At 40.7% G+C, this 27,437-nt stretch overlaps 1 protein-coding gene across 1 annotated transcript in view; it reads left to right on the top strand.

Moving 5' to 3' along the window:
• The first annotated feature begins 7,209 nt into the window (after positions 1–7,209).
• The window catches only part of IPPK (inositol-pentakisphosphate 2-kinase), a 29,905-nt gene continuing 9,677 nt past the window's right edge, over positions 7,210–27,437 (top strand). Inside the window, exons 1-5 of the mRNA XM_082289125.1 lie at positions 7,210–7,344; positions 20,751–20,798; positions 24,585–24,680; positions 25,428–25,494; positions 27,035–27,156. Coding sequence (XP_082145251.1) covers positions 7,264–7,344; positions 20,751–20,798; positions 24,585–24,680; positions 25,428–25,494; positions 27,035–27,156 — 414 coding nt within the window. The 5' untranslated portion in view covers positions 7,210–7,263. The remainder of the gene's footprint in view (positions 7,345–20,750; positions 20,799–24,584; positions 24,681–25,427; positions 25,495–27,034; positions 27,157–27,437) is intronic.

Below are 27,437 nucleotides of genomic sequence, written 5' to 3'. Positions count from 1 at the left end.
TTTTGTTTCCATTGACTTTGAACCTCTTCTGGTGCATTGAGACTAAAAAGACAGCAAAAAATCCATCATTAAGCTCAGGGTGACCTGTTATCCCGTACTGTTTCCCACTAATTTCTTCATTATTGTTTCAATGCTAATGCTTTTTAATACAAAGTTCAATAAGATAAATCAGCATATTTTTCAATTTTATTTCAGAAGGTTTTCTTTTTATTAACTTTTTAAACAAGAAAAAACTCCACAGCAAAAATGTCCATCAAACATTTCTGTTTGAAACAAATAGTGCCCTAGAATAGCTGATTTAGGAACACTGTGAAGCTTCAATAAAATTACAAGGAACTTAAATAATGGGAACTCTTTTTGAGCAATCTCTTTAGACGTGTCTGTCTGTATTAACAACCAGGAGCCAGAAAGTAAATTCAGAGCTGCTCCTTTCACTGAATTATCTGGGATCTCCCAATCATATGAGGAGTGTGTGCAAATGGCTTTGCTGCTAAAAGAAACAAAAAAGCAAACAAACAAACCCAAAGTTCAATCCTATAGATTTTATTCTGTGAGATCTGGGAGACATACATGGAGAGGAAAAAGAAAGTAACGCACCTGATAGTGTCTCCTCAAACCAGCAGATGAGGCTGTTTCCCATTTTATCTATTTTGCAACACTGTAAACCCCTGGAAACCTGTAACTGCAATTAAATGCCTGTCTCCAGGTATGATTTGGTGAATGTAAATGCCTTTTTTTTTTTTTTTTTTGGTACAGATTTAGATATGTTCAGAACCAGCCACCAAGTAGAACATCCAGGTATATCTTTTTAATCTATGAATTCATGCCAGATGGATTTGTACCTTCCAAAGTGCCAAGCTTTGGATGAGAAGGGGCTTCACTGCTTTTTGGTCCTGATTCTGTTTTCATAAGTGTAGAATTTAATCTAGAATTTATGCTCACTCAATCAAATTTAATTCGTTGCTAAAAAAGCTTGACTTGAGAGATCTAGGGTGCATGTGTGTACATATACATATTTTCCAGTATATTTTTCTTCCTGTCACTGTTAGGAATAGTTCTCTTCCAAGGAACTTGGATTTTTTTCCCCTAGAAATCTCCTGGAAAGGTGTGAGATAAAACAAAAGCATAAATATGATTAATGAGTGTACAAGTGAGACACCATCATAAAGATTTTTATTGCAATGGATGTTGCAATAAAACAAAACTTGGTTTTGGCAGACGTTCAGTCAGGGAGATCTCATAATCCCTTGTTAAGTATCCACTTCATTCCACCTTAATCAAGAGAACTGTAGATTGTCACTTTTGAAATAGCTGTTTTAAATCAATAAAATTTAGTGGAATGTGTTATCACTGATCCTCTGATGGTGCAGATTCCTTCAATTCTCTCCTGGGTAGATGGAGCAGTGAGGGCATGGGAGGACTCAAATACATGTGTTTTTCTGAGGGAGAAAGAGGAAAAAAAAACAACCCAAACACCCCTGTCAGTAACAGCTCCTGCACTGCTGAATGAGCCATAATTCTCTCTCCCAAAACATTTCCTCATTGTTGTGCTTTCTGCTGCTTTTTCAGAGCACACCCAGAGATATCTGTTCCGTCTGTGTGTTTTCTCCTTTCCTTGAAAGGGCCCCGCGAGTTCACCCTGCCAGGAGGTTCTGCAGCTGCTCAAAGTGCAGTTTCATAATCAGCTTAATGTGGTGTGAGAGTGAGCTGGCAGCAGAATGGCAAATCCTGCGCTCCCGGACAGTTTGGGATGTGCTCCCACTCCTCCCCCAGTGACAGCTGGAGCACTTGTGTGGCTGTGCCATGTGTCACTCTGCTTTGCTGAGTCAACTAAACAATTTTTGGGGAAAAAAAATCCCACCAGAGAAAACTTGACCATTCCTTTGATGAATCATCTGCTCTGAGGTGCCTCATGGGTGTCCATGTGCCAAAGGCAACATGGGAATATACGGCCAGATTTGGAATGGAGAACAAGACCACCCTTTGGAGATTCCATTATGTTTATATTGGTGTTTCTGCTTGGGAACTGCATTACATCTATGTTTATGTATTGGAGAGGACAGATAATGTAAGGTTTAGAATTTGAGAACATGTCTCTTGGCTATTTATCAGTTCTGCTTATTGATATCAATCATGACAATTCCAGTAAATTGGGTTCTTCAAGGGAAATGGTCAGGGGGAACATTAAACTTGTATGGTGCCATTTGCATACTGAGATCACTCCAAAATTAACACCACAGTCATTAAAATGTAGTGTGTATGAATTGAAGGAGCTATATCTTTGAAGCAGCTATATTTGATAGCTGTGCCAGGGAACATAAATCTGAATTTCTCAGTAAGTACAAAAGAAACTGATGCTCAGTGTGTCTGTACCACTCCCATGTATTACAGTTCGGTGTTTCTGGGTAAAAACTGAAATGTTAACATGTGACCAATTTACAGCCATTTGTAATTTATCTTAAGGAGACCTTGTACTCAGTGAACTGAAAGTTCTACCGGGAAGGTTTCAAGGTTTTCCCACAGAGGTGTGTTGCCAAATGATGGCAGTTTAGCTGAAAACCAGGTTAATCTATGTGTCCTCTTCCCTGTTTAAGGAGGTTCAGACAGGGCTTGTGTCAAAAAGAAGTTTAATGCTGTCCTTTAACCATTAACAGGTCCAGGGGCTGGGCACAAGGCTGGGGTCCTGCGTTTGTGATAGGAGACAATAAAGTGTTTTCCCAGGAGCAGTTGCAAGAGGTGTTTGATGGTGAGCAACAGTGTCACATTAACAGCCAAGTACCTGCACTGAGGAGTGTTGGCCTGCCTGAAAGCAGCACAAGTCCTGTGGCTACGTGAGTTCTGCCCAGGCTACAGAACTGCTCTGCTTTCACCTCTTTATAAAAAGAGTATTTAGTTTTTCAGTTGCTGGTATGTCCTTTAATACAAAGCAAGACCTAAAAGCTCTCTATCCCTTCATCTTTCCTTCCTCACCCACAGATTAGAGGCTGTAAGAACAGACTTTAAGGAGGTGCTTAGATGGGGTTGGTCTTGTTCCTTTCTGCCTTAATACCCTGCCCAAGCTACCAGGATTTCACCATAGTCTTCTGCTTTAATGACCTCCCACAGTTTATCTTCTTTTCCATATATTTTCCCTTACCAGTCAAAAAAATTCACCACAACACTGTTTTTCATTTTGGGTCATGTCCCACTGGTAAACAGCTGTGTTTTTTTTTTCAATAAACATACAGGACTCCTGTGTATAGGAAATGTTTTTTAATTGTCTTGTCTATGTGTAAAAATATACTGTCTGTCCTGGCAATTCTTTGGAGTTATAGATACAGTACAGAGTTCTTCTTTATGCTGTGCCTATAACTTTATAGCTCCCTCAGACTGTATGTAGCAATTAAAGTTCTTGGTAGTAATAATGCCTGTTTATTCATATCTGTGGTAAGTTTGTGCAGGCTCTTATCTGCTAACAACATAGATGTGGCTTTATTCACCTAAAATCACCTTTCTTGCTACTTACAGCCCTATTCCTGAAGCCATGACTTCCTTTATTTCTAAAATATTTTACTGCTGTTTGAAGTACCACATACACTTTCTAAAAAGCCACTGAATGACACACTCCAGTCCTGTTCTAACCCTTTTTTCTTTGTAGGGTCAGTGATTCTCAGTCAGTGTGAGATGGTGAAATGGCAGTTGGAGCATGAAATTTTCTGCAGTTTTAGTATTTGTGTGAAGTTACATGGAGAAACCAGGGATTCAAGAAATAACAGTGGCATGGAGCAATGGTGTTGTCCTGATTCGAGGAAAAAAACCAAAGCTTGAAAATTTGAATGATGTGAGTTACGTAAGTATATTCCATTTCTGTTGGTCTGAGTATAATAAAAGTATGAAACTCAATCCTATTTAAACATAATTCTACCTTTTGAAACTGAAAACGGTGTAGTAGTTTAAAACAAACAGTATTTTGTAGCACAATTTCACTGTGGTATTATCAAATCCATTTAATATTTTTGGACTCACTGCCTTGAATTTGCGATTTTTAAACCTGATTTCTCCAGGCCGATGTTTCTAGGTCACAGGACAGGATCTTTTGTGTCATGATTACTCTTTTCATAAAGAACAAAATATCCTTTCTTTTATATAGAAGCCTTTCATTTTAGGAGCCAGGAGAACTAAGATGTACCTATTATAGCAAAAATCCTTCTTATGAGCTTACAAGACCTTTGTATTATTGGCACACAATTTTATCATGAGGCTCAGGTAATGCTATTTTTTTTCCCTCAGATGTGGATTTATGAACTTTTTATAGCAAGGAATGTTAACATTAAATACTTGCCTGATACTTTTTTTTTCTCCTCAAACTGAATAGGTGAACTGTGGACTGTTCTTACTATTTTATTCTCATTCCGCGGTGAACTTACAAATTGCAAAAGATGGCGAATGGGAGAGTCCAGTGTTGATGACTTCCTAACAAGAAGAGCCCCAAAAACCAGGAATTGTGCTATAAAGCACAATGCAGTTACAGCACTCTGAGGAAAAGAAATGTGTATTTCAGGCTTGTGGTGCTCTCCCGACTCCTTCATGTGACATCAAAAAAGGAACTGCTGAGGGGATGAAGTGGGAGCTGGAGAACTGAAGGTACGATTACATTATGCATTCCTGCTGCAGTTTTAAACTCACTTATTTACATACTGAAATACCACAGGTTACCTGGCCATCTGCTGAGATCCCTGGGTGGATTTTGCAGGTCACTGAGCTCTGTGCATGTAGACCTCAAGGCACCTAATTAAAACCCAGCCAGGTATGTCCACACCAGCTGTAGTTACACCACCTGACAGGGGAATTCCAGTTAAGCAATACCTGAATGTCATTAATGGCACCAAAGCTTCTGATACTTCAGTCCAAGCACATTGTAGATAACACCTGAAATGAGTAATAAAACCTGATAATGCAGGGAGAAGTAAGATATGCTTTTGTTCCTCCAGGTTTAAGTTTCACTAGCATATTTTCAGAGCACTGCCTCAAATTGCCCAAGTGGTAGTTCTGCACCTTGGAATGCTGGAGGAAAAGGTGGAGAGCGAAGTGCCCTGCTAGAGAGAAGAAGTATGTTAAAACTTGGTGTTCTTGGTGTTGTTTACCCTTACACTCAAACCTCCACTTTATTTTTAACTCTGTAGGTGTGCATTTTTTAGAACTATGAAAGAACTTGCTATGCTAGAGTTCCTTTTAAAATTGAAACAAGTCAGTTTTGCCATTGCAAGACAATACATTGATATTATTTCCCTTTGTATTTCTCCATGTAAGCCTAATAATTGTTCAAATAGCATTTCCCTGAAGTACAGTTATTTTTTAATGAAAGTATTATAAATACCACAATCTTACAGTCCTGAGTGAAACTTCAACACTCCTAAAAGTCAGGATAGTATGGCTAATTCTTGTATGTTAGATATGCGTTTCTAGTTACACAACATAGAGAAACTTTGCAAACACAGATGACAGAAACCTACTTTAAAGATATCACTGTCATTATTTTCATCTTTATCAAATAGCCAAAGGAGCAAGAATTCCTTTTTCATGTAGGCATCTATAGAATGCTAAAAAAAGGAAAAGTGATTATCAGTCACTGTTTTGGCACATATTTTGTTTAACCCCCATTTTTTTTTAAGTTTAGTGAAATTGGATGATAAGTGTTTAAGTTACAGCACCACACACATTTAAAAAAAAAGATCAATGACTCATTGCAGATTTATGCAGGTTTTATTTTCAGCCTTTTAGGTGCATCTTCTCTCCCTGTTAAAAAGGGCACAGTTTGCTCTGCTTTGACTTTCTTTTGAAAAGCTGCAATAGAGGGTCAAGTTAGAGTACTATCCAAATTATACAAATGTTCATTATACAGAGGAAAACTTCTGAGCATTAATTAACTCCTTTTGTGTCAGCCTGGCTCCTGTCATGAAGAGCCTTGTGAGGAAGCAGGAAAGAAAAGGGGGAATTTCTGAGAGCCCTTAGGGATTGTTTTAAAATGGTCATTGAAGGGTAAGTTTGCGGTCAAAACACATGGTCATAAAAATTACTGGATGAAGGGTTCTAGAATTTAATCCCATGTTTGTGATAGGGAGTTTGGGTCTGTAGATTGTTTTGTATTTATTGTAAATCATGTATGTGTATATTCATACTTGGGAGGGTGGGTTGGTAGGGGTAAGGAAAGCAGAATAATGTTTAATTTTTAAAGAACATTACATAGATGTTCATCTTTCTGCTTGTAACATTGGGTATTTGAATGACCTGGTGTATTGGAGCACAAGGCTAATTAAACAGACACTTGACTGCAAGAGAAAACATCTGTAAAATTCAAACCAGCTGGAAACTGTAGCTGAAAAGACACTGGAAGGGGCTGCCAGGTGGATGGTGGCATCACTGGAGGTGACTGGATGCGTTTAAGGAAAGACTGGAGGTGGCACTTATTGTTGGGTTTACAAGGTGATGACTGGTTTTAAGTTGGACTTGATGGTCTTTTCCAGCCCAATTGATTCTGCAGTTCTGTGAAACACAATCCCAAAGGGGTCAAAACCTCATCTATTCTGGGCATTGGACCATGCACGGATCCTCTGCTGCAGATGCGAGCCCATCTTCCACACAGTGAGTATGTTACATGGTCACCCCCCCACCACAGAACACACCGGGTAGGAAGGGACCCATCGGGATCAGCGTCCAACTCCTGGACACCCCAAAATCACACCCTGTCCCTGAGAGCATTGTCCAAACTCTCTCTGAGCTCTGTCAGCCTTGGGGCTGTGACTCAACCGTGGAGGGACTGTTCAGTGCCTGGGTGGGTTCCTGATAAAGATGAGGTCTCCCCTCAGCCTCCTTTTCTCCAGGCCGAACAAATCAAGTGCTCTCAGCTGCTCCTCATAAGGCTTCCCCTCCGATCTTTCTCCACCCTTATGGCCTCCTTTAGATCATCTCTAACAGCTTAATCCCTTTTTAATAGTCTGGTGCCCAAAACCACACACAGGACTCAAGGCGAGACCACTGCAGAGCAGAGCGGGACCATCGCCTTCCCTGACCGGCGGTTCCCGGCGGCAGAAGATGCTGTTCGGCCGCCGGCTCTGCCCGGGCGGCGCCTCAGGGGTCCCCGTCCCCCGCTGCCCGCCTCCAAGATGGCGCCCGCGGCGGGCGGGACTTCCCTCGGCGGAGGGCGGGCGGCGCAGCCGCGATGGTGGCGGCGTGAGGCGGCGGGGCCGGCGGCTGCTCCTGCCCTCCGCGCGGCCCGGGCCGGGCATGGAAGTGGAGAAGATGGATGAGAATGAATGGAAGTACCACGGGGAAGGCAACCAGAGCCTCGTCGTCTCACACTGCCAGGTACGGGGGAGCCCCAACCCGGGCCCGCGTGAGAGGGGCGGCCCGGCGGGAGCGGCCGCTCGGCCTCGCCGCTCGCCCTCGCTGCTTTCTTTCCCGGAGGAGTTTTCTATCCCGGGGAGATCGGGCCTGTCCCGTGGGGAAGATGAGCGGGCGTTTCCCCGGGTCCTCCGTCACGGCCAGTAAGGAGCGGAGGGAAAGCAGCCGATGGCCGGGCAGCTGCCGCCTGGAGATGGGAGCTGGGAGGAAAAGTGCTAAAAATTCACCTTTTCCATCATCATTCCCGGGTGTGGGTGATGTGACAGGAGAAAGCGAGCTGGAGAAGGCGTGTTTTTCCCTTTGTCACCGACTCTGGCTCTGTGAGGAGTTTGAGCACTCGCTGCAGTGCTGGGCCGGGCTCCCGACTCTAATTTCGGTTTTTGGCTGTGCCACAGAGCTGGTGTGATGTGACCCCGGTGGTCACTTCATCCCCATCCTTCTATCTACCTGTTGTTTTTTTGTTTTCTTGTTTGTTTGGTTTTTTTTGTTTGTTTGTCTGGTTTTGTTTGTTTGTTGGGTTTTTTTTGAGGGGAGGGGGAATACGGGGGGATGGAGGTGTGTTTTATTTAAAAATTCCAGTAAAATAGATTCAGCTCTTACAGCAGTAATGATTAAATGAAGCTGAGTCCAATCAAGCAGACTCTGTGTCAATTTATGCTGACAGTGTATTCGTGCCCCCTTTGCATGTACATTATTTACTTAATATATTGGGATATGTGCCCCTCGAAGGAGTTTATTCCTTTTCTAAAAAGTGCCTGTGGCTGTTTTGTGCTTTAAAAATGTATTTGGATTTCAGTTTAAAAGCTGGTATGGATTTGCCACAGAACGTTCTTGATGATTCATAGATCAAAACTCAGTAAAGCCAGAATGATGAAATGTAGGCTTTTTGTAGAAAAAGATCTATAATAAGAATTGAATCTTGAGAACTATTTTTTAAAATTATGTCTAAATGAATGACTGAAAATACTGGATTCTTTTAATGTCTGTTTTCTGCATTAAAAGTATTAATTAGATGTAAAATATTAACAAATACTATGTCTGAGAAAATGCTAGAAATCTTATGGTGCTCTCCAAACTTTAGGAGGGGCACTTCTGTGGCTCTAGCTTTTTTCCTCTTTTTCTTTATATTAAATACTATTTAAAAGCTATTTTTGGTACAAGAAGAACGTGTATGATTTTGTTTCCTGTCACATTTTAGCTTTGGAAAAGGCAGTGTAGAAACTACTCAGTCACTGGATGATGGGAATCAAGATAAATAATGGATTATTAGTGACGTAATTGTGATTATCTTTAAAGATGTGGAAAGTGAGGAAGTCAGCCAGTGATTCAGAATAGCTGCTGAGTGTGCCAGTTCTCTTTTTAACAAGATGCTAAAACTTTTAAGATAGAGTGAAAGTGAAATAGATACAATTTTTCCTTTATAGACAACTTTGAAACAGTGAAGTTTACACTTTGGATCTTTGTGTCTACTGATGACAAAGTCTGGTAAACTTGAAGCCTATAAAATACTATATAGATGCTAATTGTAACTTTGTGTCTCTTACAAGCAGAACATACTTGGACAATTAATCATCGTTCTTGTGATCTGGTGTTAAGTTATTCTCAGGTTTGTGTGAATGGATCAGCAGCACAGCTAAGACATTTTGGCTGTCCTTGCATCATTCTGTAGCTTTCCAGTTCATGTTTTTTGTGTATCAGTGCCAGAGGAGGGGGATAGGGATTTGGTGGTGGTGGGAGAGACATGAATGGATGCTCAGATACAAGTGAGAGGCCAGATTGGAACAGTGTATGTGCTTGTTGTTTCCATGTTCTCATGCATAGTGGTATTTGGGAATGTGGAGAGGAAGCTGGTCCCTACCTCTCTAAGTCTAAGCCACTCTTCCTTGCTTTGGGAAACTTTGAGAAGTTTAAAAAACAAAACTGCAACAAAAAAAAAAAGTGAATCCCTGTCCTGGAGAAGAGGGCATGAGCTGCTTTGCCTTTCATGAAGTGAGGTCCAAGGTGTTGTGTTTGAACTCCTGCTCTCCTTGGAGCACTGATAACAGCCCTGTGCAAGGTCATGTCTCCAGCACACCGGATCTGCAGGCTGGGGTGGGCAAGAAGCCTGGATGGACACCCCTGTTCCTGGCTGTGAGGGCTGTGGCTGGGTTAGGGATGGACAGTAAGGGCAATAAGGCCCATGTCATCACAGGGTGCTCTCCTGTGTTTAAGGCTCTGCTTATTTCCTGGGGTTGCTCCATTCCCTGTAGGTTGCCCTTTAAGACATGAATGTAATGCATTGTTAATCCAGTACAGGACCAAAGTAAAAAGTTGGTCATGGAAAAGTCACATGCCCAGCAAACAGTTCTGCTGGCAGTGTGCTGATAAGCCCTGGACGCAGGCGACATGCAGCCGCTTTTCCAGTGCGTCCAGACAAAGGTTTGTTTGGCAGGGGGATGCTGGCATCCTATGGAATGAGCTCTGTTGTTTCCATGAAAGTGCTGTCAGTGCTCGCTGTGCTCTTTCCTCTTGCTGGTTATTAATCCTGCAGGGCATAATAGTGACGGGAGTCTCCCTGTGTGCTGAAATCACTGCAAGTGCATCTCTGTCCCTTATCCCTCCAGTGAAGGATAAGGAGTCTGAGGCACGGCATGAGCTACTCAACACGTCTCTTCTTACAGTGGTAGTTTTACAGAGTCACTTTAATTAGTTTGGCAGCATTTAGACAGTGATCTGGTGAATAAAGATGGAATGCCTGCCAAGCATTTCCAGTTCCCATTGTTACCACTGGGCTCTGTGCTTGCTTGCTTGATGAACACTCAAGCTTCTGCTTTCATGGATTTTTAAAGTTTCAGTTCTGGTGAATCTAAAGTTCCAGAAGATGTACAGAACTATGGTACAAGTTTCTCTGGTGATCAAGCTTTTCCTTTTGGTTTTTATTGCAGCTGTGAATGCATTAATCCAAATTGAAACTGAATTGTGGTCAAAAGGCCTTTGTGTAGTCTTGCAGTCTGCTGAAGTGCTAGAATGAAGAGACAACTTTCCTACCTCATGATTCTAGTGTGAAATACAACTGGTAGCTCTAAGAGGTGTTGATGAGACATTTGTGCTGCAACCCCCAACCAAGCGCCATCAGCCAGCCAGGTGGTTTAGAAAGGAGGTTTCTTTTTCCTGGAGTTTTTAGCGGAGAGTCGCTCCTTCTTCTTCAAATTTGGCTTCAGATTTAAAAAGAGAGCTAAGCAGGGCTTTCCCTCCTCCTCCCTACTCATAAGCAGCAGAGAGGGTTCAGAGAAACTGCTGCAGAACAGTTATCTCCTGGTAAGATGTTGTGTCTTTCTGCAGTGCAGGTACTTAGTTTTTCAGAAGTGAGCTGGAAATCCTCCTTTGGAGTTCTGCACTTTAATCAGTTGTTTGCTCTTACGGGACACTTAACACTTCATTTCAAAAGGCTTCAGTAGATATTTGTACAAAGTAGTGTAAGCAACTCTAGGAATAATAACTTGGATTTCCTTTTGCTGTTGAAACATGTGCTTGCAGTCTGCAGTAGTTGCTTTATGAGATGAAGTATGTACATTCCTCCTGGTCTCTGTTTTACTTCTTGCGTGTTGGGATATTGTGGTAACCAAAAGCCTACTTTTGAAATACATTTGAACATCAAATCTGTGTTTCAGGGTCCCTGTCTGAGGTGGAAAATAGGAGGTTTTTTTCCCCCAGCTTGTTTTTTATTGAAATGGTCTAGAACAACCTTGGCATGTGCTTGCAAAAGGTTGTGGTTTATGGCTTCAGATGCCTGGATTGTTACTGATCATCTACTTCATGTCTTGGAATGTTTGCAGCTCCAGCAGATAACCTTGGGTTTTGGTACAGGACTTAATTAGGAAATGTATAAACCATCTCCAGAGCATCTGTGAGCTTATGAATAGGAAAAGGGAAAGGAGGGGAGATGGAGAAGGTAAGTGAAGTATAGCTAAAGAGTCTGGATGAGGGAGTCAAGTCAGGTAATCAAGCTTGCAGAAGATTCTCAAAGTTGGTGCCTGTAATAAACGAATAATATCTGTCTCTTCTCTGTGATACTTATTTTCCCTTTAAGACCTGTGGTAAAGATGGAGAAAGTCCCAGTGTTGCTTTAGCAGGCATCCTTCCCAGTCCTTGTGCTGACTGCACAGGGGACTGTAGCGAGCAGAGGTGCTGGGAGAGAGGTGTATCTCATGTTTTAGCAGCAGTCTCTGATTTCACTGCGTCTGTAGCTGCTTCTGCTGGTACCTGCATTATGATGGCTGCAAAGTGTGTGCAGGAAGCCACTTTCTGCATAGAGGGGAGAGGGATTTGGTTTGGGATTTTGAAGTAAAATAACTATGAGAAGGGTAAACATGTGCAAATCAGGGTAGATAATTTTTCCTCATAGTGCTTTTGCATTATGAAATAGTTTTCCTTTGGCTGGTTGGTTGTTTTGTTTATAAGAATAATGATAAATTCAGTTTTGTTGCAATAAACTTACTTGAAGAGAAGACAGGATTGTATGTTTAGACAGAAGGATGTTGCTGAAAGAGTAGAAAGCTTGTGGTTGGAATGGCTTAACTGCAGCTTTCCTCTGGCCTTGTTTGGCAGAAAAGAGATGATGCTGATCATTAATTGCTGTCTTGTTGAGAGAATCTTCTTAAGGTGCTTTTTCTGATTATGCCATTTTGTACAAGTCCAAAAATTTGTGTGTCCTGTTTCTTCTGTTGTTTTTCTGTGTGGAGTTGCCTGAATCTGTTTTGTGCTATTGATATTTGTGCAAGTACTGATGCCCCCAAACTTCCAAGCTGTTCCTGAGAAATTCCAGATCCCTGACTATAAAGCAAAATTTTTTCAGTTGTGTTCTGTTTTTTGTTCAGTTGTGTTCTGATTGGTTTTTTTTCTCCGTTAATATCCATGAATGTCTTGATTTCATGGAAATATAGAACAGACTGCCGATTCCTGTATTAAAGAATCTTCAGTTAGGGAAATTTTGCTGTTCTTGTGGTTATAAATACAATAGTTTATTAATAATGGCCTTTTCTAAATATTGCTCTGATTTAAAATATGGCCACATTCTGGTCTCTTGGTTCTTTTACAGAAAGACGCTACCAGAAAAGGTAAAATGCAACTTGTATTTGTTGAATTTCATTTTGACTAATGGGAAAGGCATAGTTTTTGTAAGACTTGAGCTTAAACATTTTTGTCTCCTTGATGAGATTCTACTATTTGTGTTTCAAACCTGTGCTAATTCTTCCTTCTGATGGATTTGGGAATTGTGGAATGTAGGGAGGAGTTTTGCATCTGGTTCTGTAGAATTTTCTACCTCTTCTATTTGATTTTTTTTTTGTGTGTGTGGTGTTTTCTTTTAAATTTCATAGGGCATTTCTTTGACCTGGCTTCTCCAGCATTGTTTTTTTGGGTGTGTGCGTATCTCAACAGTGTCTGACTCTAAACATTGTTTAGCAAAACCCCCACACCTGCACACACCTTTTGCCTACTTAGACAAAAGGACAGGAAGACAGCTTGATGACTAAAGATAATACTCCTTTCTTAGTTGTCATTGCTTTTGATTTTTAATTTTATTTACTTACTGTAAACAAGTAGAGGAGCTTCTGCCCAAATTGACTGAAGCAGCTATTAAAACCAGCTGAAAAAGCCAAGTATGTGATCAGGGTGTCATCAGTGAAAAAGAAAGGAAGAGATGCCTGACTTGCTGTGCACAACAATGAAGTTTTTAGGAAGAGAGGGCAGTCACCAGTTTGAGTTGGAATTTGGGAACCTTTGTGACACCTGTATTAAAACTGTATGATTCCTTGCATTGACCTTGGCTAATTGACACTTAGATACACATCTATGGTTAGTGGATGAAAAAAAAAAGACAGTTTTGTATTTGTTTGTATTTAGTTCTTTGGCTAAATAGGTACAGCTGTGACTGTCGATGCCATAACTAATTGGATTAACTCTACTTGAGTACCATCTACAAAGCTTTTACTATAAACAAAGAATTAAAAGTTGGAAGTACTTTCAGTTTTGTGAATTAGCTGTGAAGCTTTTTATTGACACACACTTCCCCCAAGTTATTAGGTTAAGTCAACGTCAAGGAATTTTAATTCTGTATTGAGATTTCAATTCCATATTGTATCAGTAGTTAAATTTAAAATTTTCTTGTATTTACCAGGTTTCTGCACTGAAAGGATGCTCTGAATGCAGAGCAGTTTAGTTTCTTCCATGAAGTAAAAGGGAAAGGTGATGCTGGGTTCAGCAGGGCTGAATGTAGAGAGGAGAGAGAGCAGAAAGGCAGCAATTAAAACTTTTCTTATGAGTGCCTTAAGTTTTGTAGATGCAGATGGGAAGACACAGCATGTGTGTGGATGGAGATGGGAGACAGAAGCTCTGTGGTCTAACACTAATGCCATATGACAGTGGTCATTTAACTGCAGCAGCACCTCTCTCCTTCCTGCAGAATACTTGTTCCAGAGATGCTGTCTTTTGCTAATAATGAGTGTTGGAGCAGACTTGTCTTCTGGTGACCTTCTTGGGAAATTCAGACTCCACTTTGGGGCTATTTTTTTTCTTTTTTGAGTGATTTTTGAGAATGCTGAAGGCCATATCCAGTGAAAATGTAAAATCTCAGTTTTGCAGTCAAGCTCAGGAGGTCATCAGCCTTGATTAAAAATGATCCTGTTTGGTTTTTTTTTGGTTTGGGTTCAGTGCTAACTCAAACTTGACTGAGTTCCTTTTGCAGTTGAGATCAAGTTGTTATCTTAAAAAGATTTCTTTTGTGTCTGTTACAAGTGCTTGTAATGCAGTGATGGAGTTTCTGTGACTTTTCTGTGCTGTTCCTGTATCTGCCCTCAGCTGACAGTGGCCGTGGGTTGGTTGCTTTGGATAAAGCAGCCTGGCTGACCCAAAGCTGTGTAGGAGTGCTCAGTCTAACAGCCTGTTTTATTCACTCTTTTGGTTCTTCTTCCCTCCTAGCTTTTCAGTAGCTGTTCCTTTTGCCTCAGTGTATTTGTCTGTGGCACGGAATAAAGTGTCAAGGAGGTGTCCTGACCTCTTTGAACTGTTCTCCCTGCCCTGCTCTTACTCGGGAAGGAACAGAGTCACTGGATTCTACGTGAGCATGAGGCTTGCTTAAGTGCCTTCTAGCTGAGTTGTTCTGGATGCTGAGAATTACTCACTTGTTTTAACTGTCCATTTCATTATTCAGCTTCATTCTAATCCCTCTTACTGTTTTGACTTTTTATTTCCTCCCCCCCATTAATAATTTCCTGGAACGCCTGGTTTCCCCAACATAACATCAGATGACTTGGCAGCTTAATGCTGGGAAGCGTGCGTTGCTGATCAGTGGGGGCTTTAGGGCAGCTTAAAGGAAGGAAGCTTAGGACGTGGTTTTATGTTCTGATTGCTACACCTCACCTGTTTGACAGATGGGCCAGGTATTTGATATGCTTTTTAATGTTAAGGACCATTTTTTCCTTGTGTTTCACAGCGAGGACATCAGGGCTGTGTGCTGTGCTACCCAGACAGTGCTAATGCACACTGAGGGACAGGCATCAATGGGTTTATTCATCCTGTTCTCTCTCTGGTGTGTGTTTCCACCTCGTACCAGTGGGTGTATCACTTGATATCGTTTCAGGTACTCTGATTAGCTGGTTTGCCTGAAGGGCAGACATTTCCTTCTCACTCTTGCAGAGTGCAATCATTAAATGCTCTCAGAATTGGTACCATCTGTGTACTGCGAGGTTATAGAAGCTTAGCTATAAAGTGAAACCTGAGGTAGTGCTTAACTCCCATGGGAATCAAGATCATAACCAAGTAGAAAAAAAAAATGGAATGAGCACCTGAAGTCTGATGCAAGCTGTGAGCTCTGTGCTAAAGAAATCATGGGGGGTTTGTTTTAAAATAATGGTTTGCCGTATTGAATGGTGTCAAGCCAGATACCATGCCAGAAATCCTTTATTCATGTTAAGAAATAAAACCATTGTTCTTCAAGGACTTCTATGCTAAATAAAAGAGTATTGTTCCAATTTCTGAATGCTTCTTTGCACTTTGTGTGAGCAATTGCTAAACTTCCTCCATACTGGCAGGAAATGTAGCTTTCCTCACTTTGTTTTGTGTGATCTTATCCACCTTATGCAGAACAAAACTGGGTTGGAAAACAATTATGTATGATATTACCAGGTGTATTTCATTCAAAAGCTGCAAAATTTTCTAGCACTTAGTTTGTTTCTATCTCTCACATCCCTCCACGTTATATGGCACACTGACCCTGCATGAGGAGACCTTTAAAAATGTCTTGTGTTGAGTATCATGAAGGTAAGCTTTGGCTGAAGTGCCTGGGCAGCGTGATGGGCATGTTTTCACTGAATTCTGTCAGTTGTCAGAAGGAGGAACTCTCTCTTTTACTGTCTTTTCTGAGATGTGAAGATAACACTTTTGTCCATTTTTCTCCTTCCTAGAAATTGCATTTTCTGAATAGAGAGCCATTGTTTTCTGTTCAAATCCCTCAAACTAGAATTGGAATTGAAGGGGTTGTGGGATGTAGATGTGGAATAAAAAAAGTCAGAATAATTTTTTTAGTTGACATATACTGCATGCAGCTGCAGTGTGCTACTGCAGGAGTAGCTTAATATCAGCTAAACAATTCCATAGTTCATGTTGAGTACCCTTGGAACTGTCATTAATCAGTATTTGCATATTGCTGTGTTCAGTTTGTCTCCCTCTCCCTCCCTTGGACTGAAAATGAGATAGAATGGACTTTCTGTAGGTGTCATTGCTGTACTTTGCTGTAAATCCACAGTGATTAGGTAGCACTGAATAAACACAGTGGTAGGTCTGGCATTCTCAGAGCTGTGTTTGGTAAGTTCTTGGTAGCTCTTCAGGTCAGCAAAACACGGTGAATTAAATAACCAATTCTTACTGTATAAAGACATCCAGAGCCTTTACAGACACTATTTTCTCTAAAAGTATTTCACTTTGTATCTTCATCTCCTTTGGCAGTGGTTGGTGGTGGTGTGTGAAATTAGTTGCAAAAAGTAGTGGAGTTAGAATTGTAGAGAAAGATTTGTTACCAGTCTTTGAGAGTGTTTCCCCCCATGTTTGATTGGAAACTTGTGACTTTTATATGGGCAACTTTAAAAGAAAGATGAGTTTTCTTACTCTGTTTCTGTATTGTATGCCTTTTTAAGCAACAGGTAGGTAACTTTGTGATGTAAAATTGCAGATACTGCTTGCAAAAATACTGGTGAGTTTTGAGATGCCAGAATTTATGAGATTGTGTGGAGTGAGGGAGATGATGGGTATGGGAAGAGGGGTGGAGTTCCTTTTGGGACTTAAAAAGTTGCTTCTCAGTGTCTTGTTTTCTACCAGTAGGTCTTGCATGTGTGAACACTAGTTGGGAATCAGTGAGATGAGAATCTTTTCCAACTGCAGAAGGAGATGTCAGAGTACTGCTTTGCCTCCAGACAAAAGCAGTTAATGTGTGCTGCTTAGAATAATAATAGTGTAATAACAAATGACGTGAACCTGCTTATTTGGAAAAGGAGAAGCTGGTGTTTCCCAGGCTTTGTGTTTGGACAGGCTAATTCTTTGTATTTTTGTACAGAAACTTATTTTAAACCCATGTGAGCAGAGGTGGTAAGAGCAGAGGGAAAATACACATCTTTCTGTATATCTAAGCAATTTTAACAGCAGTTGAGCTAATTTTAATATAAGTTTTCCTATTTCTTTCACTGCAAACAACTGTTATATAGATTTTTGTTACTAACGTAGCAAAAGACCTGAAAAAAATCTCAGTGATACAAACGAGGTTGTTCCCTGAAGGGGAATATCAAGATTACATATTTGCCCCAGTTGTGTTTAACTTCTAAAAACTCTCCAGTTCAGGAGGCCTGCATTTTATGACAATGAGGTCATAGAATAAGGTCAATATCAAACACCAAGCTGTTAAGAAACAAATGTAAGCTTTTATCCTGGTTTCATAATGCTACTGCCTAATCCAAAGTACCTGGATTGATGCCAGTCATATTTTGGCCAAGCTACCAAGGATTACTTTGTTTTTTGGATTTTATTGAGTAAGATTAACATAATAGCTGTAGTAACTGCTCCGGAGAATAAAAATTCTTACAGGTAAGCTTTTGTGGACTAAGCCCAGGACCCTTTTTTCCCAGGACACACGAGGACAAGAGCTGTGTGTGTACACACCCCGCTGGTTCTGTCATGCCACCGACTTTGAGTATTGTGACAGCTCCTCCCACAGCTCCTTCTCTCCTTTTTGGCAATCCTTAACTTTGTTCTGCTCTAACCCAAACAATTGTTTGGTGATGGGGTGCTAAAGAAGTGTTTGCCGTTCTTGGTGGGGCTGTAAACTTTAGGCTGCAGGCTCCAAGTGCTGTGGCTTGGGATCGAGCTCCTCCGGAACACTTCTGGTTACATCATCTCCGGCCCAGCGCTTGTGGATGTGTTTTCAGAGACCCAGGTTTTGGTATCCTTGTTGCTAGTGTTTGTTTTCAGTTTTCCATAACAATTGGAAATGGTTGTTGTTGTAGCCCTAGTATGGTCCTGGAGCTACTAAGAACATTGTTTTGTTATCTGCTTTCAAGCTGCTCTGCTCTCATATGAGAGTTGTCCTTAAATTCCTTATTTGAGAGTAAGAGCAGTCGTGTTTGATGTTCTGATGTGTTGGTTATTTTTAGTCTTTTGTCACTAAATGGAGACTGAACATATGCAGGGATTAAAGAAAAATTGTATAGAATTCTTCCTTTGAATTCATTATTTTTCTAACTTATCTTACTTCAAAAGATACGAAGCCTTTTAATGTTTTATGTTGTACATTTGCCTACGTCCATGCGTTGTTTCTTTTGTTCCCCCTTTCTTCTTGCAGCATACTTTTCTCATCTTTTTATCTCTCTGGGACTGTTACCTAATGAAATACTCTGATGGTGACAGTGCCTTGATGGGAGTGGTGTTAGGCACCTCTGTAAGCCCTTCCACTGGTTGTGGAGAAGGAAATTTAGGGAGCATTAGGATCTAGTTGATCTGATTCTCAGAGTGCTGAGGAGTAGTGACAATCTCTTCAGAGATCTGTTCTCTTTGGGATTTGGGCCATTCCCGTGCATGCAGATAAGTATGGTACATCCTTGGTGTTCATCCTGTAAATATAAAAAAATTGAAGGCATTTTAAGATAACTGGCAAAAAACCTCATGGCAACGACCACCCACAACATTTCCAAGTAAAGAATCAGCCAAGTGAATCAGAAATGCAATAGCATGAAAAATGTGGGCCAATATTTTTGGTGGTGATACTTCTGAAGCAGTTGGCATCTGTGACATCTGATGGGTTAACCTTGGTGCTGTGGAAGTGATATTGAAATGCACAAAGGGAGGGATCTACCTGAAAACTTGCCCTAAAACAGAAAAGAAGTGTTTTGAGGGGTTTTTTTGAGGTTTGGTTTTGGGGTGGAGTTTTGTCTGTTTGCTGGTGTTTTTGTTTTTATTTCCTCTAATCATCTAATAGTCTTACTAAAGTGTAGTGTGGGCTGGCTGGTTTAAGTGCATCTGTGAAGTTTTGTTTGAACAGTGCTGTTTCCTTTTGACATCTTTAGACCAGCAACATGTTCTTATTTTGCCATGTATAATTTTGGTCAGTTTGCCAAATCAGAAATTATTTGGTGATGAACAAATACTGTCCTGAGTCCTGTGAGAGCAGATCAGGTTTTCCAGAGCACTGGTTGGAATCTTGGCTGGGAACTGATTAAAAGATATCTACACCAGCCTTGAAAGATTACAGAATCATATTTCTGAAGGGATTAGAAGTGATAATCAGATCACTCCATCACTGATCCACTTGCTTATGAATAATTAAAGCGGGAGATCCAAATGGTTGAAACACTAAGAATAACACACTGCCCACACAGCTACAGGCTCATCAGGCCTGGGCTCTGTTACCCATATGTAGGGCATAATGAGAGAAAGAGAGAGGAACTGTCATCAGGAATCTTGTCAAATCCAGGTGACTCTAATTACCACTCTGGTGGTATCTCGTTTGCTGTTGGGACACTCATCTTGTGGGATGAGTCAAATCAACAGCAAAGTATCCTTTTATGTGAGTGTTTTCCAGATGTGGGTGAACCATGAGATTTATGGTGGCGTGAGACTTTTTAGATCTGGAAGGGGCTGTGTCTGGGTTTCAGTGGCAATGTCTGAACCTGGACCTAGTTTTGTTAGTGTTTTGGATGGCACACTGTCATCAGTTTTGCTTGTTTCCTCTTTCTCTCCATGTTAGTAATTAAAGATATCTGCAGCTCTCTCCCTCAGCCTGTGCAGAGACAGTTTCCAGCTCTGAAATATGGAATAGATTTGATGCTGTCATGCTATGGGAGGTTTTTTAATGGGAAGTAATTTGGTAGGGAAAAAGCTTGGATTCTATAAACCTGAAGTGCAGCTGGGACATTTTGTCTGCATTGTTTTTGTGAGACTGTGGTAGTGCTTTAAATGGAATGTAATCCTTTTTGGTGTGTCTTGGAAAGGCCCAAATGGAGACAGACTGGCTAAGAGAGAACTCTGATAAACAGCTGTTTCTGTCTACCTTCTGGGGTGCCCAGTTGTTTGTATCCCCATTGTACCCAAATGGGCTGACCTACATCAGTGGGAATAAATATCTTGAGGATCAGATATTAAGGCAGACCAGAGGCAGGACTGGGTGTTGCCTTGTAAAGCTGCAGGTTTCTTAACACCGTGTCAGACTTTGATTTTAACGTGTAAAGTCTCAAGGTTTTTGAATTGTTACAAAACTGATAAAAAATTGTAAAAATCACAAAAATTAGTGAGTTTTTCTATGGTTTTAATGTAAAATATTTGGAAACCTGCTATATTTGTTCCTATGTGTTTACTCTGCAGAAGTTTATAAGTAGCAGGGTTTAGTTTAGTGTTAAGTACAGCTGTAGCTGCTGCAGGTAATTAGTAAAGAGTCTCCTTAATAATTTGTAAAGCTGTGCTGATACTGTAAGTGGAGTGGGCCTTGTGTCTCTTTTTCCTTTTGGGGACCTTTGGTGCACAAATGCCAGGGTGGTGGTGTTTTTGGTTCTGTATGTGCCTTCAGAGGTTTCAGAGCAGTGCTGTAAGCTAAGGGAGCATTTCCCTGGTGCACTTGGTGATTGCAAATGCAGAGTGGCTGCCTCCCTAAACTGATGCCAGAGCTGGCAGCAGACATTGCTGTGTTTGATTTCAGCTGGCATATTTGATTTCAAGTTGAGTGAAATAGCCATCTCAAATGTGCTTTTCGTTTTTTTTTTTTTTCCTTAATTTCTCAGAGAGGTAGATTGGGGATTCAGATAATTGTGCTGTTCATAAATGCTAATGAAACCCTATTCTTTCATATTTTTCTCCAGCGCTGTGTGGTGCTGCGGTTTCTGAAGTCCCCCCCCAACCAGAATAAGGTAAGTTTAAACATGTCCTGTTGCTGAAAGCACTTGGGTAAACTAATAGCCAGTGTGAGGAGAAACAAGAAACCTGTGAAAGAGCTGTGACTGGCAAGAGTAAGAATAAGGGGATGTTTTGAAATGTGCCTGTGTCTCAGGGGGTTTGGCAACAGGAGGAAATTTGAGTTTGTCTTATGTAACTGGGATGATGAGTGCTGATACCAAGAGCTCTGTGTGGGGCGGGGTGTGAGACTGCCATGTGTTAGAGGGTAGAGCTTTGTGTTAGAGGGTAGAGCTTTCTGTAAGGGCAGCTGTGGCACAGTGTTAATGTGCCATATCCACGTATGGAAGCACAGGGATGCCGAGGAAGAAAGGAGTTTTACAGGCTGTAGCCATGTGGGGCAGAACAGGAGCAGCACAAGACTGGTGGTCATGGTCAAGGTCTGCTGTTGACCACCTGTTCAGTAGCTAAAAAACCATGGAATCTGAACAAACACATGAAATGTTCACAGAATATCCTTTGTCAGTGAGTGATTTTAGTGTCCTGTCCGTTAGAAAAACAACGTGGCAGGACACAATCTCCCAGTTTCTTCAATGGTACAATAAAGTTTTTCTGCTGGAGAAGGAGCTGAAGTGAGTTACTTTAGATTTCTTTTAACAAGGATAAAAATGATCAAAAACCAAAGGTGGAGCATAAACACAATGTTCCAAGGAAAAAAAAAAATAAGAGAGAGCACAAGGTTCAAATTCTTTTGTTTCCTCAACCTTGAGAGGAGTCTTTACAGTGTGTTACCTGAGAGATACAGGGAATGGCTTGAGTTACAGCAGCTCCTGAACCACGGCTTTGTGAGGCACAGTGGCAGGTTGTTCTGATGAGGGAAATACAAAAAGCATTGTGGCTCTGTTGAGAACTAGTGTGTGTGCTTAATTTTAGGAAAAAAGAAACAAGGATGAATGTAAAGTAAACATCTAGAAAGGGCATTTTGTTGCTTTAAATCAGAAAGATGAATATGAAAAGCATTCAGTTTAACAAGGGACAAGGGAGAAGTTGCTAAAGTAGAGGAAGGCAAAACTAGTGAACACAGCATATGTATGAGTTATTTCATGGTCTTTCTGCTGCTATTTAACTTGAAAAAAGGTCTGGTAAAACTAAAGTATGATTCAAGTTGATTTTTCAGCTGCTTATATTGGCAGGATTTCAAAAATGTATCTTATGCTTCTGTAGTGTAGCCCAAGATAATAATGTTTAGTGCTAACAAGAACAGTGAAGAGTCCAGTGCATCACAAGAAAGGAAACAGTGCTTATCTCAATTTTTACTATCAGGAGAGGACTAGACCACAGCTTTAAGTAAAATGTCAGTCTGATGCAGTTTATTTAAGAAAACCGAACACTAACTGCCTGCCCTTTTTCCTTTTTTTAATTTTTGTTTTTATTTTAAGTTCAAAGAAATTGTTGCGTAGTAATTGTTTTTAAATAATTGACAAAGTATGAGAAAGTCACAAAGGAAGCCAGGAAGTGACTTTTCACTTACCCACCACAGCACTGAGGCTGGTCATACAAGTTCCAGTGTTGCATTTTGAGGAGCACTTTCTGCATGTGCCTTGCACTGGGAGTGTGTGGACTTTGTGATACACTATTCCCTCTAAATAGAAGGCTTTGTAATTTGAATATATTTACTTATTCTGGTGATTGATTTTTTTTTTTTAAAGGACCATTTTTTTCTTGGAGCAGAACAGAAGACTTAAATATTTAATCATCAGATTAGTAAACAAATCCCAGAGAATCAGTTTTGGGATGAACTTGCACATAGCAACAATGACAGGGAAAATGGTTGTTTTTAAGGGTAATCTGTATTCCTGACTTGAGTAAAATGAGTTAGGCTCTGAAGTGTTCTGTATCTGTGCATGACATCCCAGGTCATCCAAGGTAAACAATGCTGAAGGAAGCAGTTCAAGCAAAATATTTTCTAGTAATACACACACTGAAATTCAGATATCAACAAATAGGTCTCAGTCTCTTCTGCTTAACTCCTTTGGGAAAGGTAAAGAAGTCTGGATGCTGCTTTGTATTTTTAATTATCTGTTTAATTATGAATTTGGGATTAGATAATCCAGTAGTTAAAAATGTGGTGTTACTGTGAATTGTAACCTTATTGCTATGATTGAAAAATACTCGATTATGTGACTGCAGGGCTTGCATTGCTTGAGTAGAAAGTCAAGTGTCAGCACTCATGGAGTGCTTTTAATTGCATATTGCTATTTTAGTATATTATCTTCTTCGTTAAAGAATTAAAAATAATTTTATTGTATAAAGCCTATTTGAGTTTTGGTGAATGAGCTGGCAGTAGTGATGGGTCCTTCAAAAGCTTTTCATCTTAGTAGTTTTTTATGTTAAAAGGTGATGTTCAAGTCGCCTGTTAGTTGTTTTTTGTTTCATTTAGGTATATCAAATATACTTGCTCGTAAGAGATGTTTTAAACTTGATTTATAATTTTATGGTTGTATTGATCTTTTTAACTGGTGAGTCTTTCCATGTGGTAAAAGTGGCAGCAGTAGATTTTTATGAAATGCTTATTTCTCAATATGTGAGTCTGTGTATATGTTAAAAAACCCCAACCAAACAAAACACAAACCTGTGGCTGCTGTGTACGTCAGCAAACCAGGTCAGAACCATCTGTAAATGGGAATTAGCTGACATTTCTGTTACTGACGAGATTACGTAATGTTCCTTCTCACCATTCAGAATTTGTGTAAGTTAAAGAAGGGATTGTGTTGTCATTTGTGATCTGTGTTGGATGTGGTCTTTCCTCCTTTCTCTAGGCTTTGGTGGTGTCTGAGTGTTGTCCTCTAGTATTTTATTTCCTCTTACTCTGCTCTGTTTATATTTTCTCCTGCTCTTGTTTTTCCCCTCTGATTTTCTAACATGTACTGAAGTGTTGCACTTTCTTTTCCTCCACTTAATCTTATTGTGAGGTTTTAAGTGGGTTTTTTGTGTATGTGTTACATAAGGACAGAGTAGCTTTGAGGTTGTCTGTTCTTACAATAAAATACCTTGCAGAGAACCAGAGTGTGCTGGAGTGCAGGGACTAGGATAATATTGCTGTAAAGCTCCTTTGCTCCCTCCTCAATGAGCAGGAATCTGTCCAAGTCTGGCTGTGCAGTTGTCCCTGTCCTGCTTCCAGTACTCAGGGAGCTTCCTTTCTAGCTTTTGGCATGTTTGTCTTGTAGAAGAACTTGGTGTTTCCTTATGAAATTACAGAATATCACATCAGAGTAAGATTTTTCACTGTCTGGGGCAGGATTTAGGACAGATGGCAAGTTCTGTACCTGTTCATGCCAAGGTTTTTAATATGGCTCGGTCTTTGCAGCCATTCTCTTCCCAAACTCCATGATGTATTTTGTAACACTCCAAGCCTTTCCTGCACTGCAGCTGTTGGCAGGGAGCCTTCTTGGGCACCTCTTTGGACTGCTGGACTTCTTTGAGCTGTTTTAAGAATAATGGTCAGAGTAGGTCTTAAGCAATCTCCCCCTATTCCACCTTTGTCACTTTCTCTCTCCTTTTCCCCCTGAAATCTAAGAATCATCATCTTTTCTGACCATTTTTCTGTTTGTCCCAGTCCCTGAGGCAGCAGTAGGAAAACAAATTCAGCACGTTTGATGTGTCTGTTTGACTTCAGTGTGCACTTACCTGCCAAGTTCAACAATTAAGCTATTTGCTAAATCACTGACCAGGATGTGTGTGTGTGTTCTGTAGCGTTGTTTATCATTATTTCAGAGATCAGTTCCTACATTTGTGTCTTCCAGACTCCAGAGGAAATACTACACCATTTGCAAAACATTGTAGACTTTGGAAAGCATGTGATGAAGCAGTTCTTTGGGGAGAACGACGTTCACCATGGGGTAAATGTTTTGTTTTTAAAATAAATGGCTTCTGCATTGTAAACACTGTTTGGAGGAACACTGACTACCAAGTAAAAGGAACTAACAGGGTTTGCAAGATAAACACACAAAAAGCATTTGGATGTGAACAAGGGATCCTGCTCTATGCTGATGAGGTGATTGGATTGTACTCAGTGGTTTGGCTGTTTCAAGCTGCTGATGAAAAGTGGGGTCATTTTTTTGCCCTACATATAAGGCAAGACGAGGGTGTGTGAGAGATTTTTAGACTAACTGCAAAACAAGAGGAGAAACCTGGTTCATATAAATTGTTGAGGTTTCTGTGCAGTCAGAGGTCACCTTTTCCCTTGCTCTGTTCTTCAGGGCAGCCAGATCTTGTTCACTGAACAGATGATTGAAGAAGTTACAGCTTCACCTGGAACTTGAGTTACACAATTCTGCCTGGAAGGGTGGGATGTGAGACATGGGATTTTTTAATTTGTGGAAAGGACACAGTGATGCAGGTTCCTTCACACACATTAAACTTGCACTGAAAATGCTCTTTGTCATGCATTTATTTAAATGAATCCTTGGATTTTATAGAGGAACAGGTGTTGCATACGATCGGAGGTACAAGTGTTCACAGTCAATCAGAGGCAGAAGCTGCTGACTGCATAGTTCAGTGTATTTTGTGTAACCCACTGAACTTTGCTGTTCCATTTCCAGACTCCCAAACCTGGGTATTAATTAATTTTTTTTCCCCCCCAATAGGAAATTATTCAACTGCCTTTAGACTTTGTGAGACAGCTCTGTTTGAAAATCCAGCCAGAGAGGCCAGGTAAGCACCAGGGATGGCATTAAAAAGGGGCTTCCTCAAGCTGTAAAGCATTTTCCTTTGTTCTAAAGTAAAAAAAGCTTCATGCTTCAGAATATAAGGAAACTTTTTTTAATATTTAGACAATGATAAGTTGAAAATTTGTTGTGGATAAAAAGGGTTGTGTTTTAGAATTAAAAGTAGTATGTGATAGCTCTAAAATGGGCAGACAGATGGGCCCTCATGGTTTGTCTTATGTTCCCAAATGTTCTTGAGAATGGCCAGAAACTCCTGCTTTAGCAAAACTCCTTGAAGATAAATGTGGTGCTAAATCAAAGTACTGTAGTGAAGTGCTTTGATGCTTTTGATCCAGGAAAAAAAAAGAATTAATTTACATATAGTGAGCATAGGACACTCCATTGTTGATTTCTCCTCACTTGTTTGAGAAGCAGTTCCACAGTGCCAGGACCCAGTGAGGAAAGTTCATAGTGTTTAATAAAAGTTAGAAATGAACAATACTCTGGTGGAAGTGAATGACAGAATTAGTTTTATTTCTCAGAGTTAAACTTTGTGTGTCCACAGCTGCTGGGGATTGAAATGTGGTTGTGAGGAAGTGTCCAGGTGCTTCAGAACAGTGAATCTCACTGTCCATTTTTAACAGGAACTTTTTTTAAACCTCAGGGAAAGAATTTCTTTCAATGTTGCCCTTCACATAAGCCTGTGTAACATGCAAGGGAGCTTCTCTAATACTTCAGATTTGTGTCTTTCTGATTTGGCAAGTGGCTTTCAGCTGTGAAGAATGTACTTTTGCTTAAATTTAGAAAAAGAAAACAAACCTCAACATTTTGTTGGAGACAGAAGGCTTCTTGCTCATCCTGGTGAAGCAGTATGGCATGGCAGGCTGGTGCCTGAGGCTTTGGTTTCTGAGATTTATTTCTTCTTTTCCAATATATTTTTCAGCGTGGGCATTTTTCTTAGCAGTGGAAACTGTAACAGAAACGTGTGTTCTGCGTGTCTGTTTAATAATGCAGGTACTTGAAAATCTGGGAGTGTGCGCTCTTGTTAACTTTGAACTACAATCTCACAGACCTTTCTGTGTCCCAAAGGATGCACATGGAGAGAAGTTATTTGAAGGATTTTATAATAATGCCTCTTAAGTTTATGATATTCCTGCCAGTTTTCAGATCCACTTGACTCAGCTGAGGGATGGTAGGTCATGCAGGAGATCACATATTTGAATAAATAAGTTAATGAGTCACTTTACCTGTTGTTGGCCAATCCATTTTCTTGCTGTTGCAGGCCTTACCTTTCTTAGGATGAGCTGGGAGGTGGCCATTAACAGCAGCTCTTGGGACACTCCATGTCTCTGGGACAGTTTTGAGGAAACTGATAATGGGGAGGGCAAATTTGTGCAAGTGCATAATGAGCTAAAGCTGATAAACTGTGTGTCCTGTCCTTCCATGCTTGTTCCCACGCCCCACCTGGCGAACGAGACGGCTCCAGAGTGAACAAACATCCCCAGAGCTAATTTCCCTGTCTGTGTTGTTTCTCCCTTGCTGTCCAGAGTGTCGCTGTGACAAGGACATGGACACGCTGAGCGGTTACGCGATGTGCCTTCCCAACCTCACGCGGCTGCAGACCTTCCGCTTCGCCGAGCACCGGCCCATCCTCTGCATCGAGATCAAGGTGTGCAGGGGGACACAAGCCTCAGGACTTGTTTGCATTTTTTACTATACACTGGCCCCAGCAGTTTTCAAGGAATGCAGCAGTGGGGGAAGGCAGAGCTCACTGCTTTCACTGTGATCCATAGCAGGAAACAGCTCCCTCCTTCTTCCAATTCCCGATCTTATGAAACTTGTGAAATTCCTAGGTGTTACTATGCTTTTCTGTAGGCCACGTGTGTCTTTATCTTTTAAAATAATTGAGAGTAATACAGCTTTTAAGGGCTAGAATTTTTAAATTATTCT

Source organism: Coloeus monedula (genome assembly GCF_965178545.1).
Source record: "Coloeus monedula genome assembly, chromosome: 11".
NCBI classification, from domain to species: Eukaryota; Metazoa; Chordata; class Aves; order Passeriformes; family Corvidae; genus Coloeus; species Coloeus monedula.
Note: the sequence above shows the minus strand (reverse complement) of the source record. Positions and strands in the feature narration are given on the sequence as shown.